Source organism: Eleutherodactylus coqui, chromosome 1 (assembly GCF_035609145.1).
Source record: "Eleutherodactylus coqui strain aEleCoq1 chromosome 1, aEleCoq1.hap1, whole genome shotgun sequence".
Taxonomy (NCBI): Eukaryota; Metazoa; Chordata; class Amphibia; order Anura; family Eleutherodactylidae; genus Eleutherodactylus; species Eleutherodactylus coqui.
In genome coordinates this window covers 342,146,568-342,168,833 of record NC_089837.1, presented here as the reverse complement: position 1 = coordinate 342,168,833, position 22,266 = coordinate 342,146,568, and the positions used below count along the sequence as shown (strand labels likewise).

The 22,266-nt window shown below is 45.7% G+C and overlaps 1 protein-coding gene across 1 annotated transcript in view; it reads left to right on the top strand.

The window, feature by feature from the left end:
- Positions 1–396: 396 nt before the first annotated feature.
- TLCD3A (TLC domain containing 3A) overlaps positions 397–22,266 on the top strand; it is a 72,719-nt gene continuing 50,849 nt past the window's right edge. The window contains exon 1 of the mRNA XM_066576044.1: positions 397–572. Coding sequence (XP_066432141.1) covers positions 451–572 — 122 coding nt within the window. The 5' untranslated portion in view covers positions 397–450. The remainder of the gene's footprint in view (positions 573–22,266) is intronic.

Genomic DNA, 22,266 nt, shown 5'->3' with positions numbered 1-22,266 from the left:
CTAGTACACCACACATACACAGACAACCACACGCTTATATGCTCTGGCTACACCACACACAGCCTACACACGCTAATATGTACCACATACACACGACCACACTACATGTACCAATACAACACATACATGCTAACTACATACACCCATGAGCACATGCTAGCACCCCACCCCCAGTAGTCTAACACACATATTCACACAACATACCATATGTACTGCATACACATGAGCCCCGATCACTTCCACTGCCGGCTCAGCACAGGCTTCACTGCTTCACGGGCACATCTCTGGAACTCTGTCCTCGTGCACATCTCTAAAGGCGGCAGTGAAGGGGCGGTGAATCAGCCAGACAACCAATCAGGTTGCTGGAATTGCTGATTAGGGCAGAAGTGGGGTGGAAAAAGTAAATATGCCTCCCGGACTTGGGCATTAGCTGAGGTGTTAGCGGGCACGATGTGGCACGTCGTAGCTGCTGGATTCCTCTTCTTCCCCGGACTTTACCATCTGTGTAAGCGCTGTGCCTGCTGGGCCCGGCCGGGATGGCCGGAGGCGGACTACTCGCTCATCAGCTCCAGGTAAGTGACTGTGAGCCAACATCTGTCTCCTCCGCATGAAACATCTGGAGCCGGTATGTGTGCAGCTGGGAAGTGGTGATGGGAGAGGCCTGTCATCCAGCGCTCATCATCACCTCCAGCATCTGTATCTTGCCGGTAGGTCATGGCGGTACATATACATCATGTATTGCCCAGGTGTCATATCACTGCCAGATATTACCTGTGTGCTATAAGAGGGCCAGTGGTGTGACAGCAGTCTGCGCGTGCCAAGAGGTGTGCAGGCGCTCAATGAATGACTAATGGATTGCATTACTGCTATATCTACTAGGTATAGGAATGAAGGGGATTTGTCATCAGGGACATTTTTACTGGCATTTTACTGCTAACTTTTTACCTTCTCCAGTTTAAAGTGCAATAAATGTATCAGCTGAGGTGGATATATATGTCACATCATTACATATATCTAAAGTTGGGGAGTCACTTTGTACACCATCCAGCTGCCGAAAGGGAGATTGGGATAAGGCTTTAAAATCTGTTTAAAACCCTCCTCACACCACTCAGACCCCTTTTCTAGACGCCAGAGGTGTAACGTCTGAACCTTTTCTTTTGGAACAAATCAATTTAGACAAATTTACTATTAGTTTGTATCAAAAAGAACAATTTACACCAGAATTCTGGTGCAACATCAGTAATAAATATGCCCCGAGGATCTTAGTGCACATTTTTTTTGATCAAGTTCTGAGAGCCCATCTGTCCCGACAAGATGACCTCTTCAAATGGGATCTTGTAGCAACTGACTCGCCTCTGCTGGACCTAGCCTTACAAGATAACTTGGGGCAGATAGGATCCAGCTAAATTCTGTTCTAACCAAAGGGGTATTAGGCTTTTTACAACTGATGACCTACTGTCAGGACAGGGGTTCACTGTTCGGGATCCCTACCGGCCAGCTGATCTTCAGCCTGCTGTTAGTGCAGCGGGACCAGACATCGCCATCAGTGCTCAGGGAAGGAAGTGTACTAGCCAACTGCACTCTTACTGAAATCAGTTGGAGTGCTGCCTCCTATTACACTTCCTGCTCCTCATTACCGGACATCCTCAGGGCACATTTATTACTGATGTTGTACCAGAATTCTGTTGTAAGTGGCAACTTTTTTTGGCACACATCAATTTAGACAAATTTACTATTAAAGGGGTTTTCAGCGAGAATACTACTGATGACCTATCCTCAGGATAGGTCATCGATAGTTGATCAGCTGGGGTCCGTCGCTAGGGTCCCTGACCGATTTGCTGTTAGCACTGCAAATACACAGAGGTTGGAGTGGAAGCAGTGGAAGTCTCTGCTCCGACCTCTGTGTAGTGGCCGGCGCTTGTAACTACAGGTACAGCTCATGTTAATTTCAATGAGAGCTGTGCCTGCAGTTACAAGCGCCGGCCACTACACGGAGGTCGGCGCGGAGACTTCCGCTGCATCCCTCTGGCCCCTGTGTATTGCTGCCCTAACCGCAGGCACCTGATCACCTGACCGAGTGGTGGACCCCAGCCAATCAACTATTGATGACCCATCCCGAGGATAGGTCATCAGTATTGTCCCTGAAAAACCACTTTAATGTAATATCAATTGGATTGAAGTCAGCTGGTGCACTCCTTCCCTTAACACTGATGACAAAGACTGGCCCCACTACACTGAGAGCTCGCCGGCCATCAACGATCGGCAGGCATCCCGTGTGGCAAACCCCTATTGATAAACTACTGATGACCTATCCAGAGGATAGAGATAGGTCATCTGTTGTAAAAGCCTGTAATACCCTTTTAAATTTGATCAAAACATGCACTAATACCCTCAAATTAATATATGTAGTAAGTATAGCAGTAATGCATTTCAAAATTCATATATTCAATGTTGGCATATTTCTTGGCGATTGTAGTATTCTTTTACACTGTTGGGGATTTATTAACCAGTTTGCACTGATTTTTTGGCTTTAAAAAGTCACAAAATTTTCCAACTTTTCTCTTCTTGCTACTTTAATAAATTTACCACATTATCACTCTGACGGACTTCGGTTTAAGATTGCCATATGAAATGCCAGTATTAATAAACGTGGCCATGTACAACTTTGTAGTGAAATTGGTGCTTCCCACCTCTTGCCATCAAGCTATGCCCCCGTGCTCCGTGAGGTGCAAAAAGTGACTGGCATGTATATGGTTGCATCAGCAAAACGATTGTTCACTAGACAATGGATCATTCAAGGGTTGTTCAACTAGCAACCTACTTGTATCCAATGTGTATGACCCTCACTTAGAGATGGTGGAATAGCTTTTTCAGCTACTTGAAGAGTGGCCTTAGGAACGTTTAGTTACTGGAGCATTTTGTTTTTGTGGGGAAAATGTGCTCACAGGTGAACAGAGAGGAGGTTGCTCAGGTGCACCGCTGCTTCATTCATTTCAATGAGAACATCGGGGATTGCTGAGTTCAAGCACTTGGCAATCTCTGGTGTGCTAATTGAAATAAACAAAGAACGATGCTTTGCTTAAAAGGAAAAGGGAGCATTAACTAATTGACCGGGACCCATTACCTGTCTGAATTCTCTTTTAAATAATTAAATGTACAGGTCCCTGATATGAGGCTCTGGAATGAGAACATTTCTGTATAACACACCTTATATCTGGAAATGTTTAGCTTGCAAAAAAGAAGGCTGAGAGGAGACTTAATAGCTGTCTACAAATATCTGAAGGGCTGTCACAGTGCAGAGGGATCATCCCTATTCTCATTTGTACAAAGAAAGACTAGAAGCAATGGGATGAAACTGAAAGCGAGGAGACACAGAGAAGATATTAGACAGTGAGGGGGATCAATGAGTGGAACAGGTTACCACGGGAGGTGGTGAGTTCTCCTTCAATGGAAGTGTTCAAACAAAGGTTGGGCAAATATCTGTCTGGGATGATTTAGCGAATCCTGCACTGAGCAGGGGGTTGGACCCATTCTACGATTCTTAAGATAGGTCATCAATAATTGATTGGCTGGGGTCCGTTGCTCAAGACCCCGACCGATCAGCTGACTGGGCGCATGCCGTCAGCACCATAAATACACAGAGGTCGGAGCAGAAGTCTCTGCTTCGACCTCTGTGTAGTGGTCGGCGCTTTTAACTGCAGGCACGGCTCTTACTGAAACCAGCTGATCGGTCAGGGTCCCGAGCGACAGGCCCCAGCCGATCAACTACTGTTAACCTATCCTGATGATAGGTCATCAGTAGTATTCTCCCTGGAAAACCCCTTTAATTATTTATACTTTCTCTATTGACGGTGCCAGAAAAAAACATGATCTGCAGTTATTATATATAGTAGATATTATACCTTTTGACTTCACTGCTCTACAGCTGCTAAGTTGTTGGAAGAAAAATAGTTAAAATGAACAAAGTACATGAATGCACATGGCTTGTAAACTGATTCTTACTATCTGTAGCCTAATGCCGGCTGCACTGATATATGAAGCACAATGGGGGGGAACTCATTATCAGGGACATTTTACTGCTATTTTTCTAGCAGCTTTTTTTCTGCTGTCTTCAGTTTAAGGCCCAATGCCCATGGACGGATTATTGCTGCGGAATTCGTGGCCAATTCCGCAGCAATGTCCGTCTATAGACATGCTATGATAAAAGATTCTCCCATGCCCACGAGCGGAAATCAGCTGCGATTTTCAACTTGCGGGGGACAATAGCAATATATTCTAATATGTGCGGAAAACCGCATGGACGACTTCCATTGCAGTCAATAGAAGCCATTGTCTACTTCTGCAGCGAGCATTGCGGTAAATCGCGTCAGAGCCCAGGGTCGGCCAAGACACTCGCCGCAGATCCGGACAGGTGAATATAGGGTTTATGGGGGGGCGCCGGGTCTGATTCCACTGCGATATTTCGCAGGAGGAATCCGACAATGCCGTGGGCATGAAGGGTACTTTTACACATCCCAAAAATTGGCCCAATGACTATCGCTCCTGTGCTTTCACATAGGAGTGATCGCCACTCAGTGACTGGAGGCAGAGCTAACGATGCCAGAGTACACCAATGTTTCTCAGCTTTTCCCCTAGCCTGCTGCTCTATAGTGAATATGCATTCACTGCTTTTCCAGTGAGCTATTACAGAGGACCGAGTGACATTGCTGGCGGGGGTGGAGGAGATCAGGAAGACAAAGAGCAGAGCAGAGAAAGCTACTATTACTGAGGGTTGTAATTCACTCTGGGTGAATTCTATGCTCTTATCAGCAGTTATAGGGAACAGACCAGTAGCTACTCAGAGAGAGGGTGAGATAGATGGAGAGAAAGTTGTGAAATATTGAGGGGGCATGGTTATGTCACACAGCTTCTGAAGGAGAAGAGGGGGGCTGAGCTTGCATGCCATCAAGAGAGAGACCAGTTGATCAGTCCTGGGAATGCCCTGAGCCAGAAACTTGAATGTAGGAGAGTCCGCAGACCAAGTGTGAGACTTTTTAAATGCATGAGAAGGGAAACTTTATGCAAAAACACAGATAAGTGCGTCATTTTTTTCTGCAGGGACTTAGTGTCAGGCAGACAGATGTGATTCTGGCTTCCCACACACTGGTTTGGCTTTCGGCTATTTGAGGAACTTGGGGGACTCAGATTTTCAGACTTAATGGGATACTGACTTTGCTGCAGGGTACACTAGCCTTTACATACACAGATAGCCTGGTAATGTGGCTGCTGATGCTGCACTGGGCCAAAGTGCTGTACCTGTAGGTCTAAACAAAATTAAAGTGAAAATGCTGTCTGAAGTCAGGGCTGGCAGCAAAGGTGCATTGATGAGGTCTAAGCCTAAGGTCAGGGCAAACAGCAAGCAATAGCAGACTCCAGAATACAGAGCCAAAGTAAGGGTGCACAGAAGTCAGAATAGTCAATAGACAGGCAATGATCAGGACCAGGAATATTCATAAACTGGGGCTTTGTTAAAATGGGAACAATTGCTTAGTCATCCACCCTCAGGTGTGGATGCCTAATATAGCAGATGCAGGAATGGAATGGGAGGGGACAGTTTAGGGAGTGCATGCTGGCTCTTTTTTTTTTTAAAGAGGGGGCAGGAATGTGCGCAAGTCTTACGGGCAGACACCAGGGATACGATAAAAGTGGACAGAGCACGTCATGCAGGATGGCAGTGCCATAGGATGGGAGAGACAGATGGGGCAGGCATTAGCCTCTAGGATGGTCTACCACACTCAGCAGCAATGCATCTCAACCCGAGTCCCTAACTTTGTGGCTGCCTGTAATGAACTACCGTGTTTCCCCGAAAATAAGACAGTGTCTTATATTAATTTTTGTTCAAGAAGGTTTAACTTTTTTACATGTATAGCTGCCTGGACACTATTTAAATTGACCTTTTTAATTAACTGTTAGCAGGGCTTAATTTTGGAGTAGGGCTTATATTTCAAGCATCCTCAAAAAGCCTGAAAAATCATTTTGCATCCTCAAAAATTATGGAAAATCATGCTATGTCTTATTTTCAGGGTATGTCTTATTTTCAGGGAAACAGGGTAGCAGAGTATCTGGATAGTTGTCCTTGTGTTCCCCCAGGCCCAGTACTGTATATAACACAATCCTCTGCTTCTCCATGAGAACTGGAAGCCTGTCTACAAATCCCCCCACACCACAGCAAGTGTTTAGGTCATTATGCTATAACTCAGGTTTCACACTGACTAGACGAAAAGCCCTAAAGACATTCTTGAGCGCAGAGTTTCTGAACATCTAGTCAGCCTTTACTGTACGTCCCCCATTATGTTCTATGTGTATAATGCATAGTAGAAGCATGGGATGCCTCTTTTCATTTCTTTCGATGCCTATTGAGATATGAATATCCATTTTTCTAAATGTATGTAATAATTCCATCAGATATTGCTGTGTTAATGACTAGGGCTGTAACAGGTATTTTTGCATTAATGACTCCTGAGTGGCAAATCTTGCAAATATATGTGTATATATATGTATGTATAAATATATATATGGCAAATATACAGTAATAAGGCCAAATGAGATGTGTGACTACAGAATCGGGCAGCTTTGCTATTCAGGAGTCTGGGAAAGCTAAATGGCAACACTTGTAGAAGCTAGATGGTAATCATAACCAGGCAGCTTTGCTATGCAGAGGGCCGTGTGACAGTTCTTCTACAGGTGACAACACCTGTAGAAACTAGATGGTAATCGTGTTGATTAGAGGGAACCTGTCACCAACTATAAGCATCATGAACTAAATTAGGGTGCTTATAGTTTAGGTGACATGGATTCCAGTGAGCCTCTTTTCATACATATCTGGTCCCCTGTTCCTGCAGTGTTCCCCAGGGAAGTCAGCGTGCGCACAGCAAGCATGACTCTTTTCAGAAGGCTGCGCAAGTGTATTCCCATTCATCTCTATAGGAACCAGTTTTCTTCCAATGGTATCAAAGATTCATGATAAGGTCAATCGTCTCCCATTCTCAATAATTGGCAGGGTAAATCTAATTAAAATAGTTTCGATATCACATATCCTCTATATACTTCAAAACGCTCTAGTTTGGATTCCAGCATAATATTTTTTTAGGCTCCATATGATATTTAGGATTTTATTATGAAATACAAAATCTACTAGAATGAAGTTAGAGACCCTTCAAAGGGATAAACGGTCTGGAGGGTTGGCAATTACAAATGCAAATTGCAATGGCAGCCGGCCGCGCATATTCCAGCGGAAATTAGAGCATGCCGCAGTTTCTTTTACAATGTGGAATTCCGCTGCGTGAACATTGATCTATTAGGAAGAAATACGGCCGTGGGCATTAGCTCTTAAAGGGGTTGTCTCACGAAAGACAGTGGGGTTATACACTTCTGTATGGCCATATTAATGCACTTTGTAATATACATCGTGCATTAAATATGAGCCATACAGAAGTTATTCACTTACCTCCTCCGGTGCTGGCGTCCCCGTCTCCATGGCTCCGTCTAATTTTGGGGTCTTCTAGCTTTTTTAGACGCGCTTGCGCAGAAGGGTCTTCTCCCTTCTGGACGGTCCGGGCACGAGCGGCGTTCTGGCTCCGCCCCCTTCTACGCATCATCGCGTAGCTCCGCCCCGTCACGCGTGCCGATTCCAGCCAATCAGGAGGCTGGAATCAGCAATGGAATGCACGGAGCCCATGGTGCACCATGGGAGAAGACCCGCGGTGCACCATGGGAGAAAACCGCAGTGCATCCCTGGGAAAGGACCGGGGGCCATCTTGGGAGAAGAATTTTATAAGTTCATCTTTCATCACATCGGTGAGTAGCAAGCGGTTTAAAAACCGCTTTAAAATGCTATTTTATGCCAGGGGGGTGACAGGGGGAATGGGCTAATGTAAAATTTTGATGTTTGCCGCGAGACAACCCCTTTAAGCATATTTTGCAACTCAATAGCTTTGAATTTGCCAGAGTTTTAAGTTGGAGGGATTTTCACAGTGGGAAAAAAGAGGGGTAATGTTTTTGGAACATATACATTTTACATATACTGGTTACAGCGGGAGATAGCGTGAACGGACGGCTTCCATTGACTGCAATGGAAGCCGTCAGCGCGTACAGCCCGTCCTCACCCGCAGCAAATAGAGCATGCTGCGGGTGAGGACGGGAGAAATCGCGGTGCGTAATTCCGCGGTGGAATTACGCATCGTGAGCATTGTGCTATTAGGTTCAATAGAACCTAATAGCAGGGGGCCACGCAGCGGATTTTTGCCGCGAATTTACGCGGCGTAAATCCGTTCGTGGGAAGGAGGCCTTAAGGCCCTTTTACACAGGACGATTATCATTCAGAGTTGTTCAAATACCCATGCTGCTGCGGGAGTTTGAATGATAATCATTTGAATGATTATCATCCCGTGTAAATGCATGCAGAGACTGAACGACTGAGCAAGAGTTGTTCAGTCGTTCAGCTTCTACATGCAGAAACCTGGACTAGCCGTTCAGTGTAAACAGCAGTTGTTCAGTTCTGAACGACTGCCTACTTACAGTGAATGGAGGCAGGCAAGGGGATAGTGCTCTCCCTTCGCTCCGCCTCCATGCCAGCAGCGCTTTTAGTGATGCCAGCAATGCTTGCTCCTGTATAACAGCGCAGGAGCAAGCTTCACTGGGACGCGTGTCTGCATCGTTTGCCCAACTGTTCGTCTAGTGTAGATGGGCATTACTTTTGAGAAAACATGAGGAAGATCGTCTGATATATATAATAGTTCATATTGAGTGCTGGTTGCATTGATGTATTGTAGAAAAGATGATAGTATTTAGAGAGAGAGAGATTTGAGAAGTTGGAGAAGAGTTAGGTTTATTTTTTTTTCTTTTTGTGTGTGTCTAAATATTATTTTAGGGGAATGGGGAGATTATGATTTGTTTAAAATTAGTTATAATTAATTGCTTTTAGTTGGGTGGGGTAATGATAAATTTTAAGTATATTATGCTTATGCATGTATAAATGTGTAGAAATTAAGGCATAATTATATCCAAAAATATAACTTCAATGAAAATGATCTGATTTAGGCCCCCTGACCACGGCTGTTGCGGAATATCGCCAGCGATATTGCGCCGCGAGGAAGAGCTCTCAGTTCTCTGCGGTGAGCCTATCTGACAGATAAGTTCACCGCGGAGAATCGCTATGATTCTCCGCTCGTGAACGCCTGCGCTTTCCATAGCAACGCTATGTGGGAAATGCAATGAACAATCGCCCGTGGGTACGCAGCCCTAATGAAAAAACAACATCTCTTTGGGAGTGTGCACGCACAGCCTTCTAAAAAGAGTCAAGCTAGGTGTGCGGATGCTGACTTCCCCGAGTACACCGCAGAATTGGGCGAGTATGAAAAGAGGCTCCTGGACTCAACAAGCACCATAACTTACACTCAGCAGCAATGCATCTCAACCCGAGTCCCTAACTTTGTGCCTGCCTGTATTGGAATAGCAGAGTATCTGGATCGTTGTCCTTGTGTTCCCCCAGGCCCAGTACTGTATATAACACAATCCTCTGCTTCTCCATGAGAACTGGAAGCCTGTCCACAAATCCCCCCACACCACAGCAAGTGTTTAGGTCATTATACTATAGCTCAGGTTTCACACTGACTAGACGAAAAGCCCTAAAGACATTCTTGAGCGCAGAGTTTCTGAACAGCTAGTCAGCCTTTACTGTACACCGCCCCATTATGTTCTATATGTATAATGCATAGTTAGAAGCATGGGATGCCTCTTTTCATTTCTTTCATTGATGCCTATTGAGATAAGAATATGTAATAATTCCATCAGATATTGCTGCGTTAATGACTAGGGCTGTAACAGGTATTTTTGCATTAATGACTCCTGAGTGGCAAATTTTCCTAAATATACAGTGATAAGGCCAAATGAGATGTGTGACTACAGAACCAGGCAGCTTTGCTATTCAGGAGTCTGGGAATGCTATATGGGAACACCTATAGAAGCTAGATGGTAATCATGACCAGGCAGCTTTGCTATTCAGAGGGCTGTGTGACAGATCTTCTACAGGTGACAACACCTGTAGAAACTAGATGGTAATCATGTTGATTAGAGGGAACCTGTCACCAACTATAAGCATCATAAACTAAGTTAGGGTGGCTATAGTTTAGATGACATGGATTCTGGTGAACCTATTTTCTTTCTCACCCTATCCTCTGTTCTGCAGTGCCTCCCCCTCCCGTGAATCTTGGCATGGGGTACTTGGTATAATTAAAAAAATATATTGATCTATCTATCTTAATCCCAAAACTTGTATACTGGGTATTATTGATGGGCATACTCTTTGGGCATTCAGAGAGCATGGTATCAGGTGCAGAAGCTGATTACTGCCCGCTGGATGCAGCCTTTATAACTGCCATTTGTGATATCACCTGCAGGTTCATCTCTTCCTCGCTATGCTTGTTCTTTGCCAAATTCTGCAGCAGTAAACTCATCCCCTGTCTTCATCTTAGTGGCCTCATTGATGACAGACAGTTTTTCCTTCAGGATCCTTCCTGCTTCTTTCCCCAGTAGCCGTTGCATCTTGTCATCTCTTGCAAAAACATACAATCAGGCAGCTTCTTCTGCCAAATGTCTCTGATACTTTCTATTTACAGCATGAGACTCTTCTGCTTTAACATTGGCCTTCAAAAGAATCTCCATTTCATTTGTATAAGTTTCTCCTAAAGATCCCTGTACTACTGTTCACCTTCCTTGCTACAGTGGACACCATAGTCTTCTGTGACTTCATCTTCAATCCTCAGAGAAGTAGCCTTATTTTTATTTTTCTTCTGTCTTTCTGCTATCTGTAGTGTAGCAGGCACTTGGTTGCCACTAGCAACCACATTAGTTTCACAGGCAACTGTACTGACAACGCATTTCTCTGGATCATGTACTATTAACCATAGTACACATATCATGTGTGATACACTTTCCATTTTAACCACTACCACTAGGGGCACACTTGAGTTAATCCCCTCGTGTTTTGGTTGCAATTTCTGTAGCAAGCAGTTCACACTCTACATTCCCCTGTGCAGACTGTGCGACACAGACTACAGGCAATTTCTGTACACAACCTGAAATTACACTAACTTTATCCTATAAGTAGTGTGTCATGTTCATCAGACAATAACGCATGCAACACATTTTTAGCATTTGGCCAGCAGACTTTTTAAGTCCATGTTGTACAGTCACAACAGACATTAGAAACTTGTACTTACCAGTCTGAATAAATCCTTACAGGTGTCAGGAGCAGACATGGTGCACAGCAGTATCTCTTGCAGGATTCCTGAGACCTCCCAGTTAGAATCCAAATTCAGCAATAGTGGGTTTCCATTCACTGGCAATTCACACATTTTTTGTCATGTCTTTGAGCAGAGGTATATCGGGTGCACATCTATTTTCTCATTTGCACCTCCAAAATCAACTACTCCAATACACAGAGAAGGAAGAAAACTATCGTGTACCTCTAGTAGTGACCTACAATTCACAGCTAGAGGTACTAAGGAAGACTGCAAAGAAACTCTACCATACCCTACACAAGGATGACCATCTGAAAACCATATTCCCAGACCCTCCCCTTCTGTGTTACAGTCAACCCCCAAATCTGAGGAACTTTATAATCAGAAGTACATTGCCCTCTGACACACAAAAAGGAACTTATCCCTGTAATGTAAGGAGCTGCAGGACATGCTCATATGTAAGGACCACGGACAGGATACAAATCCCCAACACATAACAGGACTATAAGATCCCAGGGACATTCACACGTCTGATGTGTACCTGATCCTGTGCAGTAAATGTCCTGTTGGGGGTTTTATGTTGAAGAAATAGGACAAAAATCATTGCCGTATGATTAAAGAGAGAAAGACAGAATTACCTGTGGTGGAGCACTATTCTAGACATGGACACAACACAGAACACATTAAAGGTATTATACTTAAAGGCAATTTCAAATCACAAAGCCATAGAAGAATTTGGGAGTACAAATTCATAAGAGCTTTTGACACTTTCAATAGAGGGTTAAATTCTTCAAGAGGATTCATGCGTTAATGGGAAGTATGAGAAATCTATAGCACAGATAACACTGCTGATCTGGTGACCCCCTAACACTAATTCAGGGATCATAAAACCACGTTTTCAGTGACTAAGTATTTTTTTATTTCTATACTCATCCTGTTGTTGTATTCTTTGAAGTGCAAATTAATCACATCCATGTCTGTGCCTTGTCATATGTATGGGTGTATATATATGCATGCCTCTTTGGATCTATTTCATTATGCCTGAGGAAGAACCCTGAGAGGTTTGAAAGCCTGCTATAACATCAAGTATTTTTTTTTTAAATCAATATTTATTTGAGTTTTTTGACAAAATATACTCATAATACAATACAATACAATGGAGTTCTAGACTCCGAAGACAACGTGCATGACAGCCTTACAAAATATGCCCTGATAACTAAAAGAAACTTTTCAGGCCGACTCTGAACCGTCCAAACAAAATGAACCGGAGCGGTGCTTGTGAGCTGTGGAGGTATTTCCTACTATAATGCAGGAAGCTACGTATGTTGGTCTCCACTACCTTTTAACAAAATGCAGAACTAACTAACACGGAACGAACAGCGGGGTAGGTAGACGGGGGGGGGGGGGGGGTGTAAGGCACGGAAAGGTTGGAAGAAAAAAGGGGGGGGGGAGGGAAAGGGGATAAAGGCCCACTCCACCTAGTCACCAGGTTTCCACACCACTGCCCTCCAGGGGGACCATGTCTCAATAAACTTATCGTGTGTGCCCTTGGTCCAGCTCGATAACTCCTCTAAATTGGCAAGGAGGTTCACTCTGTCTCTCCAAAGCTCAATTGAAGGGGGATTTTTCTGTTTCCACAACGTGGGGATAAGAGCCTTAGCTGTATCAATGAGTAAAGCAACCAATTTGTGCTTAAGGGGATGAAAGGCCGGGGACGGCCTCCACAGGAGAACCACCTCAGGGGAGAGCGTCAGACTCGGCAACATCTGCTTTAGGATCCCCTCTAGTTCCCTCCAAAAGGAAGTAATGAGGGGGCACTCCCACCATATATGTAGGTATGAACCAGTATCCAACTCGCATCTCCAACAACAATCCTGGGCCAGTAGTTTATGGTCAGCCAGCCATTGGGGGGTTCTATACCATCTTGCCAGAAGTTTATAATGCGCTTCCTGGGAGGTGACGCATGGGGAGAGTCCAAAAGCAGTCTTCAATATGAGTTTACTCTCGCTAGGAGTTAGGGATATCCCGAGCTCCCTTTCCCATGAGACAAGAAAGGCAGGTTTCGTCTCCCTCGGGGGGGCAATAAAATGTTTGCGTATGTAGGAGACTTTTCTGGTAGCCAGATTAGATCCTTTCAGCGCCGTCTCGAAAGGGGTAGGGGGCCTGACATCCCTATGTCTTCTTAAGAATCCGTTTATGATTTTTAACAGGTGTGTGGATAATAGGAGCGGGGTTGAGCAATTAGGGAAGATATCCTCCAGGGAGGATAAGGGAGCCTGATGTGCTATAGAGATCACATCCTGAAAGTTTTTGTTTTCTAGGAGCTTCCATACTCTCACTGAACAGGGATCTAACGTAATAGCCATATATCTGTATAGTGCAGATAGCGGCGTGTATGGTGAGGGGCTAGGAGCCAGAGTGTTCCCCAAAGTAGACCAGGTCTCAAGAGTCCCCCTTAGGAGCGGGTTCCTCCTCCTCTGCCCCCCCCGGAACCAAAGGTCCGCGTCTAGGGTCGGGCCGTAGGCCCCTCTGGCAAGAAGCTGAATCATGGGGTCCCTGCAGGGGCATGCTAGTTCCATCTAGTGGTCTAGATGGGCAGCCAAGTAGAACTCTCTTGGGCATGGTAGGTCCACTCCCCCCTCCGAGCGCCTCCTGATCAACATGCTATGGGCCAGCCTAGGCCTCTTTCCCCTCCAGATGTACCTGGAGAAGATTGAACGGAGAGTTTTGAAAAAACTGGAGGGGATAAAAATTGGTAGAAGCCTGATTTTATAGAGGATGATGGGAATAACATATGATTTTAATATATTTTTTCTTCCCAACCAGGATATGAAGGGCTTATCGTAGGCTCTCAACAATTTTTTTATTTTGGGCAGAAGCGGGAGGAAGTTAGTAGAGTATAGGTCCTCGGATTTTTTGGTGAGCTTTATGCCCAAGAAGTCGATTGTTGAATCCGTCCAAATGAAGGGGGAATTATTTTTAATGTCCCTAAAACGGTTAGGGGGGATGGATATGTTTAAGGCGATTGATTTGGCTAGGTTGATTTTAAAATTGGAGAGTGCACCGAAGTCCTCCAGCAGCGAGACTAGGCGGGGGAGGCCCGTCTCCGGGTTAGTAATAAGAAAGATGATGTCGTCAGCGTAGGCAGTAGAAGAGAGCTTCTCCCTACCGACATTCAGGCCTTGTATCAAAGGGTCTAACCTTACTTTCTGTAAGAAAAGGTTCAAGTGCCAAGATGAATAAAGTAGGGGAAAGGGGGCAGCCCTGCCTTGTACCGTTATTTATATTGAACGGAGGGGAAAGAGAGTCATTAACTTTGAGTCGAGCGTAGGGCGTCGCATATAAGGAGAAAATTGCTGCTATAAATTTGGGAGGGATGTTGTAGTGCTTTAGGACCTGCTCCATGTAGGTCCAGTCGACCCGGTCGAATGCCTTTTCGGCATCTGTGCCGATAAAAGCGAGTGGGATGTTGTAAGTTTGGGAATAACTGGCCGCATGGAGCAGTCTAAGGCAGTTATCTCTACCTTCTCTGCCCTTAACAAATCCGGCTTGTTCGGGATTTATCAGATTCGTGATGTACTTTTCAAGTCGCTTGGTAAGTATTTTGGCCCAAAGTTTTATATCAAAATTGATGAGGGAGATAGGGCGGTAGCTCCCGCAAGATTCAGGATCTTTGTTCTCCTTATATACTAAGGTGATATGCGCCTCTTGCGCCTGCTTAGGTAGAGGAGTACCGTTCAACAAGCAGTTAAATAGTTCGGTTAGTTTAGGTATAAGTGTGGATTTGAAGGCCTTGTAGTAACTAAGAGGCAGGCCGTCAGGGCCAGGGCTTTTACCCGGTGGGGAGGAGTTTATCAGTTCTTCGACTTCTTGGGCAGTGATAGGGGTTAGCAGGTCAATCGAGTCCTCCTCTTTTATTTTGGGTAGGCTGAGTTCTTCAAGAAAAGAGTCTATCCTTGCCTTAAAATCTAGGGTGGACTCTGGAGAGAGAGGGTCTCTTAGGTTATAAAGATTGGAGTAAAAACTTTGAAATTCCCTAGCGATTTCGGGAGTAGCGGAGACCGTCTGACCCGTTGTCGTTTTGATGGACTTTATAAGGTTTCTCGTACGTGCTTTCTTTAGGAGCGCGGAGGTATATTTGCTTCCCCTGTTCCCCTGAGCATAATTGACATGTCTAAGGTACAGGTGCTTCTTATTGTATTTCGCCTCAAGGATGAGTTTAAGTTCTCTTCTGCGGGAAGCTAGTTCCTCAGAGGAGGACTTACTAAGAGTTTGTTTCGTCGCGCGTTTGAGTTTAGAGATTTGGGCCAGTTTATTGTCAATTTCTATTTGCTGTTTTCTCTTTGCTCTTGTCCCTGCTGCGATCAAGAGCCCCCTGATAAAGGCCTTGTGGGTCTCCCATATAAGTGGGACAGACAGGTCGTCCGACTTGTTTAACTGGAAGAATTCTTCCATCATATTTTTTAGTCGCGTTCTTTCCTCCTCTTGATCGAGAAGGGAGGGGTTGAGTCTCCACCTCCACTCCCGGGGGGAGGCAGTTGGCAGGCGAAGGTCTAGGTGTACCGGGGCATGGTCAGTGACTAATATTGAGTCAATCAGGGCTCTCTCTACCTGCTGGAGGAGGGAGGATGATACGAAGACATAGTCAAGGCGCTGGAAGGAGGAGTGGACCTGCGAGAGGAAGGTGTAGTCCCTTTTAGTCGGGTTCCAGTATCTCCAGCTATCTATCAAATTCATCTCCGCTAGGGTACGAATCAGTTTGGCTAATTTCTTTTGGGGTATACGTGACTTTCCTGTTGAGGAGTCCACTATAGGGGAGAGAGTGAGATTAAAATCTCCCCCTAGGATGATCTGGCCATCCGCAAAGAGTTTGAGGACCTCTAACTGTTTGACAAGCCAGGTCACCTGATCAGTATTCGGAGTGTATAAATTCGCGAGGGTTACCTTGGTATTATTTAAAAGACCTCTCAAGAGGAGAACCCTGCCCTCCTCGTCTGAGTGGCGTGCCTCACAGGTGAAATTGAGGGATTTGTGGAGCAAGATGGAGACCCCATTTGAGGCAGAAGATGGATGTGAGTTGTGGAATGCGAGTGGATATTGCTTACCTGGGAGAGCCAGGCATCTGTCGCCCCTGAAGTGGGTCTCCTGCAGAAAGACCATGCCCGACCCGTACCTCTTTAGTAGGAGAGCTACATGATGCCTCTTCTGAGGAGTATTCAAGCCATTAACGTTGAGCGTCGTGATACGTAGGAGATCATCCATGTCTCAACCTTGGGGATGGTAGACCTTTCCTCTCTTTGTCGGGAAGGAAAGAAGCAGATGTTATACAACGAGGTTAAGCTTATCCTAAAAAGCCTAGCTCTTCTCTCCCAGGAAGGGGGTGTAGAGTGATCTGACTGGGAGTTTGGATAAGTTAGGGGGTGGAGTAAGGGAGAGGAGGGCAGGAAGGGAGTTTACAGTAAGGGAAGAGTACAGACAAACAATAAACAAACAGCAGTTACTAACGAGTAACCGAAGTGGGTTAGCATCCCCGAGTCCAAAAGGTTTAGGCTCGGTGCTAAGTGGGAGCGAGTCGTCTGTGCTCTGGGAAAAGAGGACAGAGGACTATGTGACCAGCCCGACCAGCCAGACACTCACTAGGTCTCAAAATTATAAAAAGAAAAATATGTAACAGCCACTGAGAGGGAAAACCCCCTCACTGGGGGGAACATAATAGAACAACAATCAGAGTAGTGGTTTTACTACTCGCGAACAACCATTCAAATGTAACTGAGCAGAAGGGACCGTATCCCCCTAGGAGACCAGGATGGCGAGTGGATCCTCCTGGGGGAGACTATACGTGGCGTGATACTGACTTAATAGAATAAAAGTCCTTTTCACGGCACTTTAAGCAAGGCCCGTGGAGGGAACTCACGGGATACCAAACATGGGAAAAAAGGAGTCAACACAGACTCAAGTGTCAGAGTTGACCACAGAGTCCTTAGCCTTTTTCTTCTTCCCTTTCGGGGATTTGAAGTTACCCGCCACTTGCCAGGCCTCAGGAGGGGTCAGCTTCGGTAGTTTCGGGAACTCCGGAAGGGGGAGCCAACAAGGCAGCTCAATTGGGTCCATCTCCAAGTGTTCCCAGCAGTTGTGGAGATCCTCTGGAGAGTGGACCATGAGTCTGCGATTCTTATAGAAGATGCTAATGCCGAAAGGGAAAAGCCAGGCGTAGCGTATATCTCTTGCCCTTAGTGCTTCTAGAAGAGGGCGCAGGATACGTCTCTTCGCAAGAGTAGCCGGCGAGAGATCTTGAAAAATCTGAATGGGAGAGCCCCCGTAGGTGAGTTCTTTGCATACTCTTGCTGCTTTTAATATAGCAGAAGTGTCCTGGAACGATAGCAATTTGCAAACAACATCGCGCGGCGGGTCTGTCGGGGTAGGTGGCGGTCTGAGAGCTCTATGGACCCTTTCCACGGTTATTGAGACTGCTCTTTCTGCTCCCAGGAGCTGTTCAAAAATTTCCGCAGTAACCTTACGGAGGGATTCTGCAGCCCAGGATTCCGGGAGGCCCTTAAGACGCAAATTACACCTCCGATTCCGGTTTTCTAAATCTTCTTGGAGGATAAGGGCACGATTGAGGTGTTCATGTTGCTCTTTCAATATGCTGGCTACAGCTAGGGCATGGGAGGTGATGGAAGCAGAAGCAGTTTCTATATCTTCTATTCTGCGGCCCATGTATTTAAAGTCCTCCTTTATTTCTGCTAAATCTGCTGTGATGGGAGTCAGGGCATTCATAATCAGCTCCTTCATGAAGCCTTTTGACACCATTTCTGTGTCCTCCTCATCTGAAGAGAGCTCTCCCTCCCCCTCCTTACTGTAGTTAGTTGCAGCTCCCTGAGCCGGCGCTATCTTGGGGGACGGGTGCGGGGAGCGGGAGCTCCGTTCTTTAAGGTACCGCTGCATGCCCGTCTGGCTTTTGGAGGTTTTCGGTGTGCAGGGTAGTTCCCCTCCTCTGTCCTTCACTGCTCTTCTCATTGTAGCGGCTGTAAATGGTGCTGGGAGACCTCTGTGAGCGCTGTACTGTGGGAGCTCCGGTCTCAAGCGGCCATGTTGCTCCGCAGTCAGGCTCCGCCCCCCCCCCTAAGTGGGAGACTTAATGTTGTAGAGTGTTATCAACGTTCAGAACTTGTTCTGCAGTTCCATAAAAATTTAAGAAAAAATTAAGACAATACACTTGCTTACTCCTTTACTCCTTTAGGTGGGTTCGAGAATTTTGCAGTGTCTTTTCGGGTATTAGGTGATGTTCCCCATCTCTTGGAGAAAAGAAAAATTGTTATATATTAGAACTGGATTTACCGGTTCAGGAAAAATTAGAGCAGAGCTCTTCTTCTGTTTTCAGCCTCTCAGTTGTGCTGACCAGCTCTGGGGGGCTTATTATGTGGGTCTCTTTGTGGGTCTCTTTGTCTTGCTCCCTCTTCTTCTCCCTATTTTGCTGGGGAGCTCGAGGTGGGGGAGAGAAGGCAGAATGGCGGGGGGGGGGGGGGGAGGGGGTTGCGCAGGAAAGAGGAACCCCAACAGGAGGGCCTTCAGGAGGCTTTCAGGGGTTCTGCTTATCTTGATGAGCCGTGTGATTGAGTTCACAGCGATCTCTCGTACTCACTGCCGGTTCCTCCACCTCAGCCTCTCCAGGATCTGGGCTGCCACTCGCCCCCCGGTCTCCGTTTCGTCCGGGGTCTCTCTCCTCTGGTGCTGCTGTCTCCTCTCCCTCTCCTGCAGGAGCGTTCTGGGTGCCTCTGTCGCCTGGCCGGGTAGAGCCACAGGCTGGTGAGTGACTCAGTGGCCGTTTTTTGCCGCGATCCGGCCGCCGCCGCAACTTCCGGTCGGCTGGGGCCGGCAAATTTAGCTCGGGGATCCGCCTTGTGATGTAGGCCGCGGCGGTGTAAATGCCGCTAGGAGGCCCGGAGGGGTCTCTTTTTAAAGCTCTCAAGAGCGCGGTGCCAGCGGTGCTATTTTTATCCCCGGATGGGGCCTCGTGTCGGCGGGATGTCCCTCAGAAGCGCTGCACACCCAGGAGCCTCTAAAATGGCGCCTGCTCCCGCTGTTGGCTAGGCCACGCCCCCAACATCAAGCATTTTTGTTAGTCATTCAAAGGTATCATATCTCCAAGATTACTTGGTTTCTCTTGCTGAGAACAATCACATTTTTCATTTCTTTCCATGGCTCAGTAGCGACAACTGCATACTCTGAGGGTTTTTCGACTTTAGCACCCATATCGTTCCATTTCCATGAACGTGAACACAGTTCCTCTTGCTGTAAAGTACTAAAAGCCACATACTGTTGTGGTGGGTTTTTCCTAGCACCCGCTTTTTGCTCTTTAACCCCTTAGTGACGGAGCTTTTTTGCTTTTTTCCATTTTTGTTTTTTCCTACTCCCTTTTAAAAAATCCTAGCTCCTTTATTTATCCATCGACGTCGCTGTAGGAGGGCTTATTTTTTGCAGGACGAGTTGTATTTTTCAATGGCACTATTTATTGTACCATATAATTTACTGAAAAACTTTTTTAAAATTCTAAGCGGAGAGAAATGGGAAAAAAACGACATTCCACCATATTTCGGTGCGTCCTGTTTCTACGGCACACAAACTGCAACAAAAACGACCTGATATTTTTATTCTATGGGTCAGTACGATTGCTACGATACCAAACTTATATAGTATTGTTTTTGCTGTAGTACTTGTATTTTTTTTTAAGATATTTAATTTTTTTCAATTATTTTCTGCGGTCATTTTGTGCGCGCGATAACTTTTTTATTTTTCTGTCGACGTAGTTGAGCAAGGGATCATTTTTTGCGGGATGTCCTGTAGTTTCCGATAGTATCAATTTGGAATACATACGACTTTTTGATCGCTTTTTATTGCGTTTTTTCTGGGAGACAGGGTAACTAAAAAAATGCATTTCTGGCGTTCTTTATTTTTTTTTTCGGACGACGTTCACCGTGCAGAAAAAATAATGCACTACTTTGGTAGATCGGACTTTTGCGGACGCAGCGATATCAAATACATATTTTTATTTTAGGATTTAGATTTTTTAATAATTGATATGGCAAAAGGGGGGTGATTTAAACTTTTTTTTTTTTAACAATTAAAAAAACTTTATTGATTATTTTTTTTACTTTACTTTGAAGTCCCCCTGGGGGACTTTAACATGCGATGCTTTGATCGCTCCTGCAGTATGACGTAATGCTATAGCATTATGTCATACTGCTTTTTGACAGGCAGTCTTTCAAGCCACCCTGTGTGGATGTCTTGATAGGCAGTCTGTTAAGGCAGCCCTGGGGCCATTCATTAGGCCCCCGGCTGCCATGACACCTGCACTGCTCCCCCGATCTCACCGCGGGGGGGCCGTGCGGGACCCCCGAACAGCATTCGGAGGATTTAAATGCCGCTGTCAGAATTGACAGCGGAATTTAAAGGGTTAATAGCCGCGAACGGCCGAGCGCGGCTATTGCCCGCGGGTGTCAGCTGTAATAAACAGCTGATGCCCGCGCTGTATGGAGGGAGATAGCGGCGCTACCTCCCTCCATACACGTCCTGCAACAGCAGGACGTAGTTTTACGATAGCGCCGTCACTAAGGGGTTAAACGTGATTTTTTAGAAATGGAAAATAATTGCTGAGAACATATAGCCTCCTGTCCACAGGGTATCTAACAATACAAAAGTTCATTTTCTCAGATAGATAGATAACTGAGCTGTAATCACCATCATAGTGTAGAATTGGTATATGACCATTATTTAATGACTGCATTATTTTGAGCCATACTTCTATACATATAGCTGAGCCAATGTATCTATACCCACCCTGTTATAAAAACTGTCTTAGGCCGGTCTCACACAGGCGGATTTGAATTGTGGAATCAGCGGTTGGCCTTCGCACGGAGGATCCGCAGCAAATGTCATGCATTAAAAAGTGTGTAAAAATCGCTTTTTCCTACACACTCGCGGAAATGAATTGCGATTTCCGCAAGAGGAGGAAAAATCACAGCATGCTCCATTTTGCTGCAGACTCCGCACTGACGGCCTCCATTGAAGTCACTGGAGGCCATCTGATCTGTAACCCATCTGCAAATGACATTGTGGATAGGCTTTGGGTACCCACGTCATCGCCTAGCGACAGCACAGGAAACTTATTATTTTTTTAATCTGTACTGTGCATGACTAACAGTGAACATCCACGGTCATCCGCAGTACAGAAAAAAAAAAGGTATGCGGGGTTGCTGGCCGGTGTCACAGCCCGATTCCGCATGCGAAATCCATCTCGTTCATGTTTAAGGGGTGGGGGGGGCATGGGGGAGGCAGCAGCTGAGAGTATTATGATATTTTGCAGCAGTTGTGATGTGTATATGTCGCGTCATTCAGTTACTACGCAGGACAAGGGTTAATGCATGTTGTGCAAATATTGCTGCATACCTGAGAGAAGGTTTGGGGGTGTGGTTCTCTAGCTGCTCTACCTATCAGCAGGTGTAGAGAGCTTTATATTCCTATCATGCCCTCTTTCCCTTGCTGTTGATTTCAGTTCTTTAGAGGAGAGATTGAAGTAGGTTGGTGACTCTAGGCTGGGTGAAGTACTTCCATATTCAGATAAGTTCTAGTGATCATTTCTGCTGTTTTTTGTTACCTTTAGTATTTTGTTTTGCTGTGTCAGTGCAGCTTTCCAGGGGCTCCTGCAAAGGATAGTCAGGGCCCAGGAGAAGACATCGGGGCTGTCCTTATCAGGACAATTACTCTGCTTGTAGGCAGGGGTTACTCGCTTCCCTATTAGGTAAGGAACAGGTTTTTCCATCTTTAGTTCCTACAGTGGTGTTCACTGTCCAGCGTAGTTTTGGTGTATACTTTTTGCGGTCTGTGTGAATGTCACCCTGCGTCATGACATTTCTAATGTCACCGGTGGACGTGACATTATAAAGTTAAAAGATATGATTGTCCCTAACACCTTCCCGCTACAGGGCTT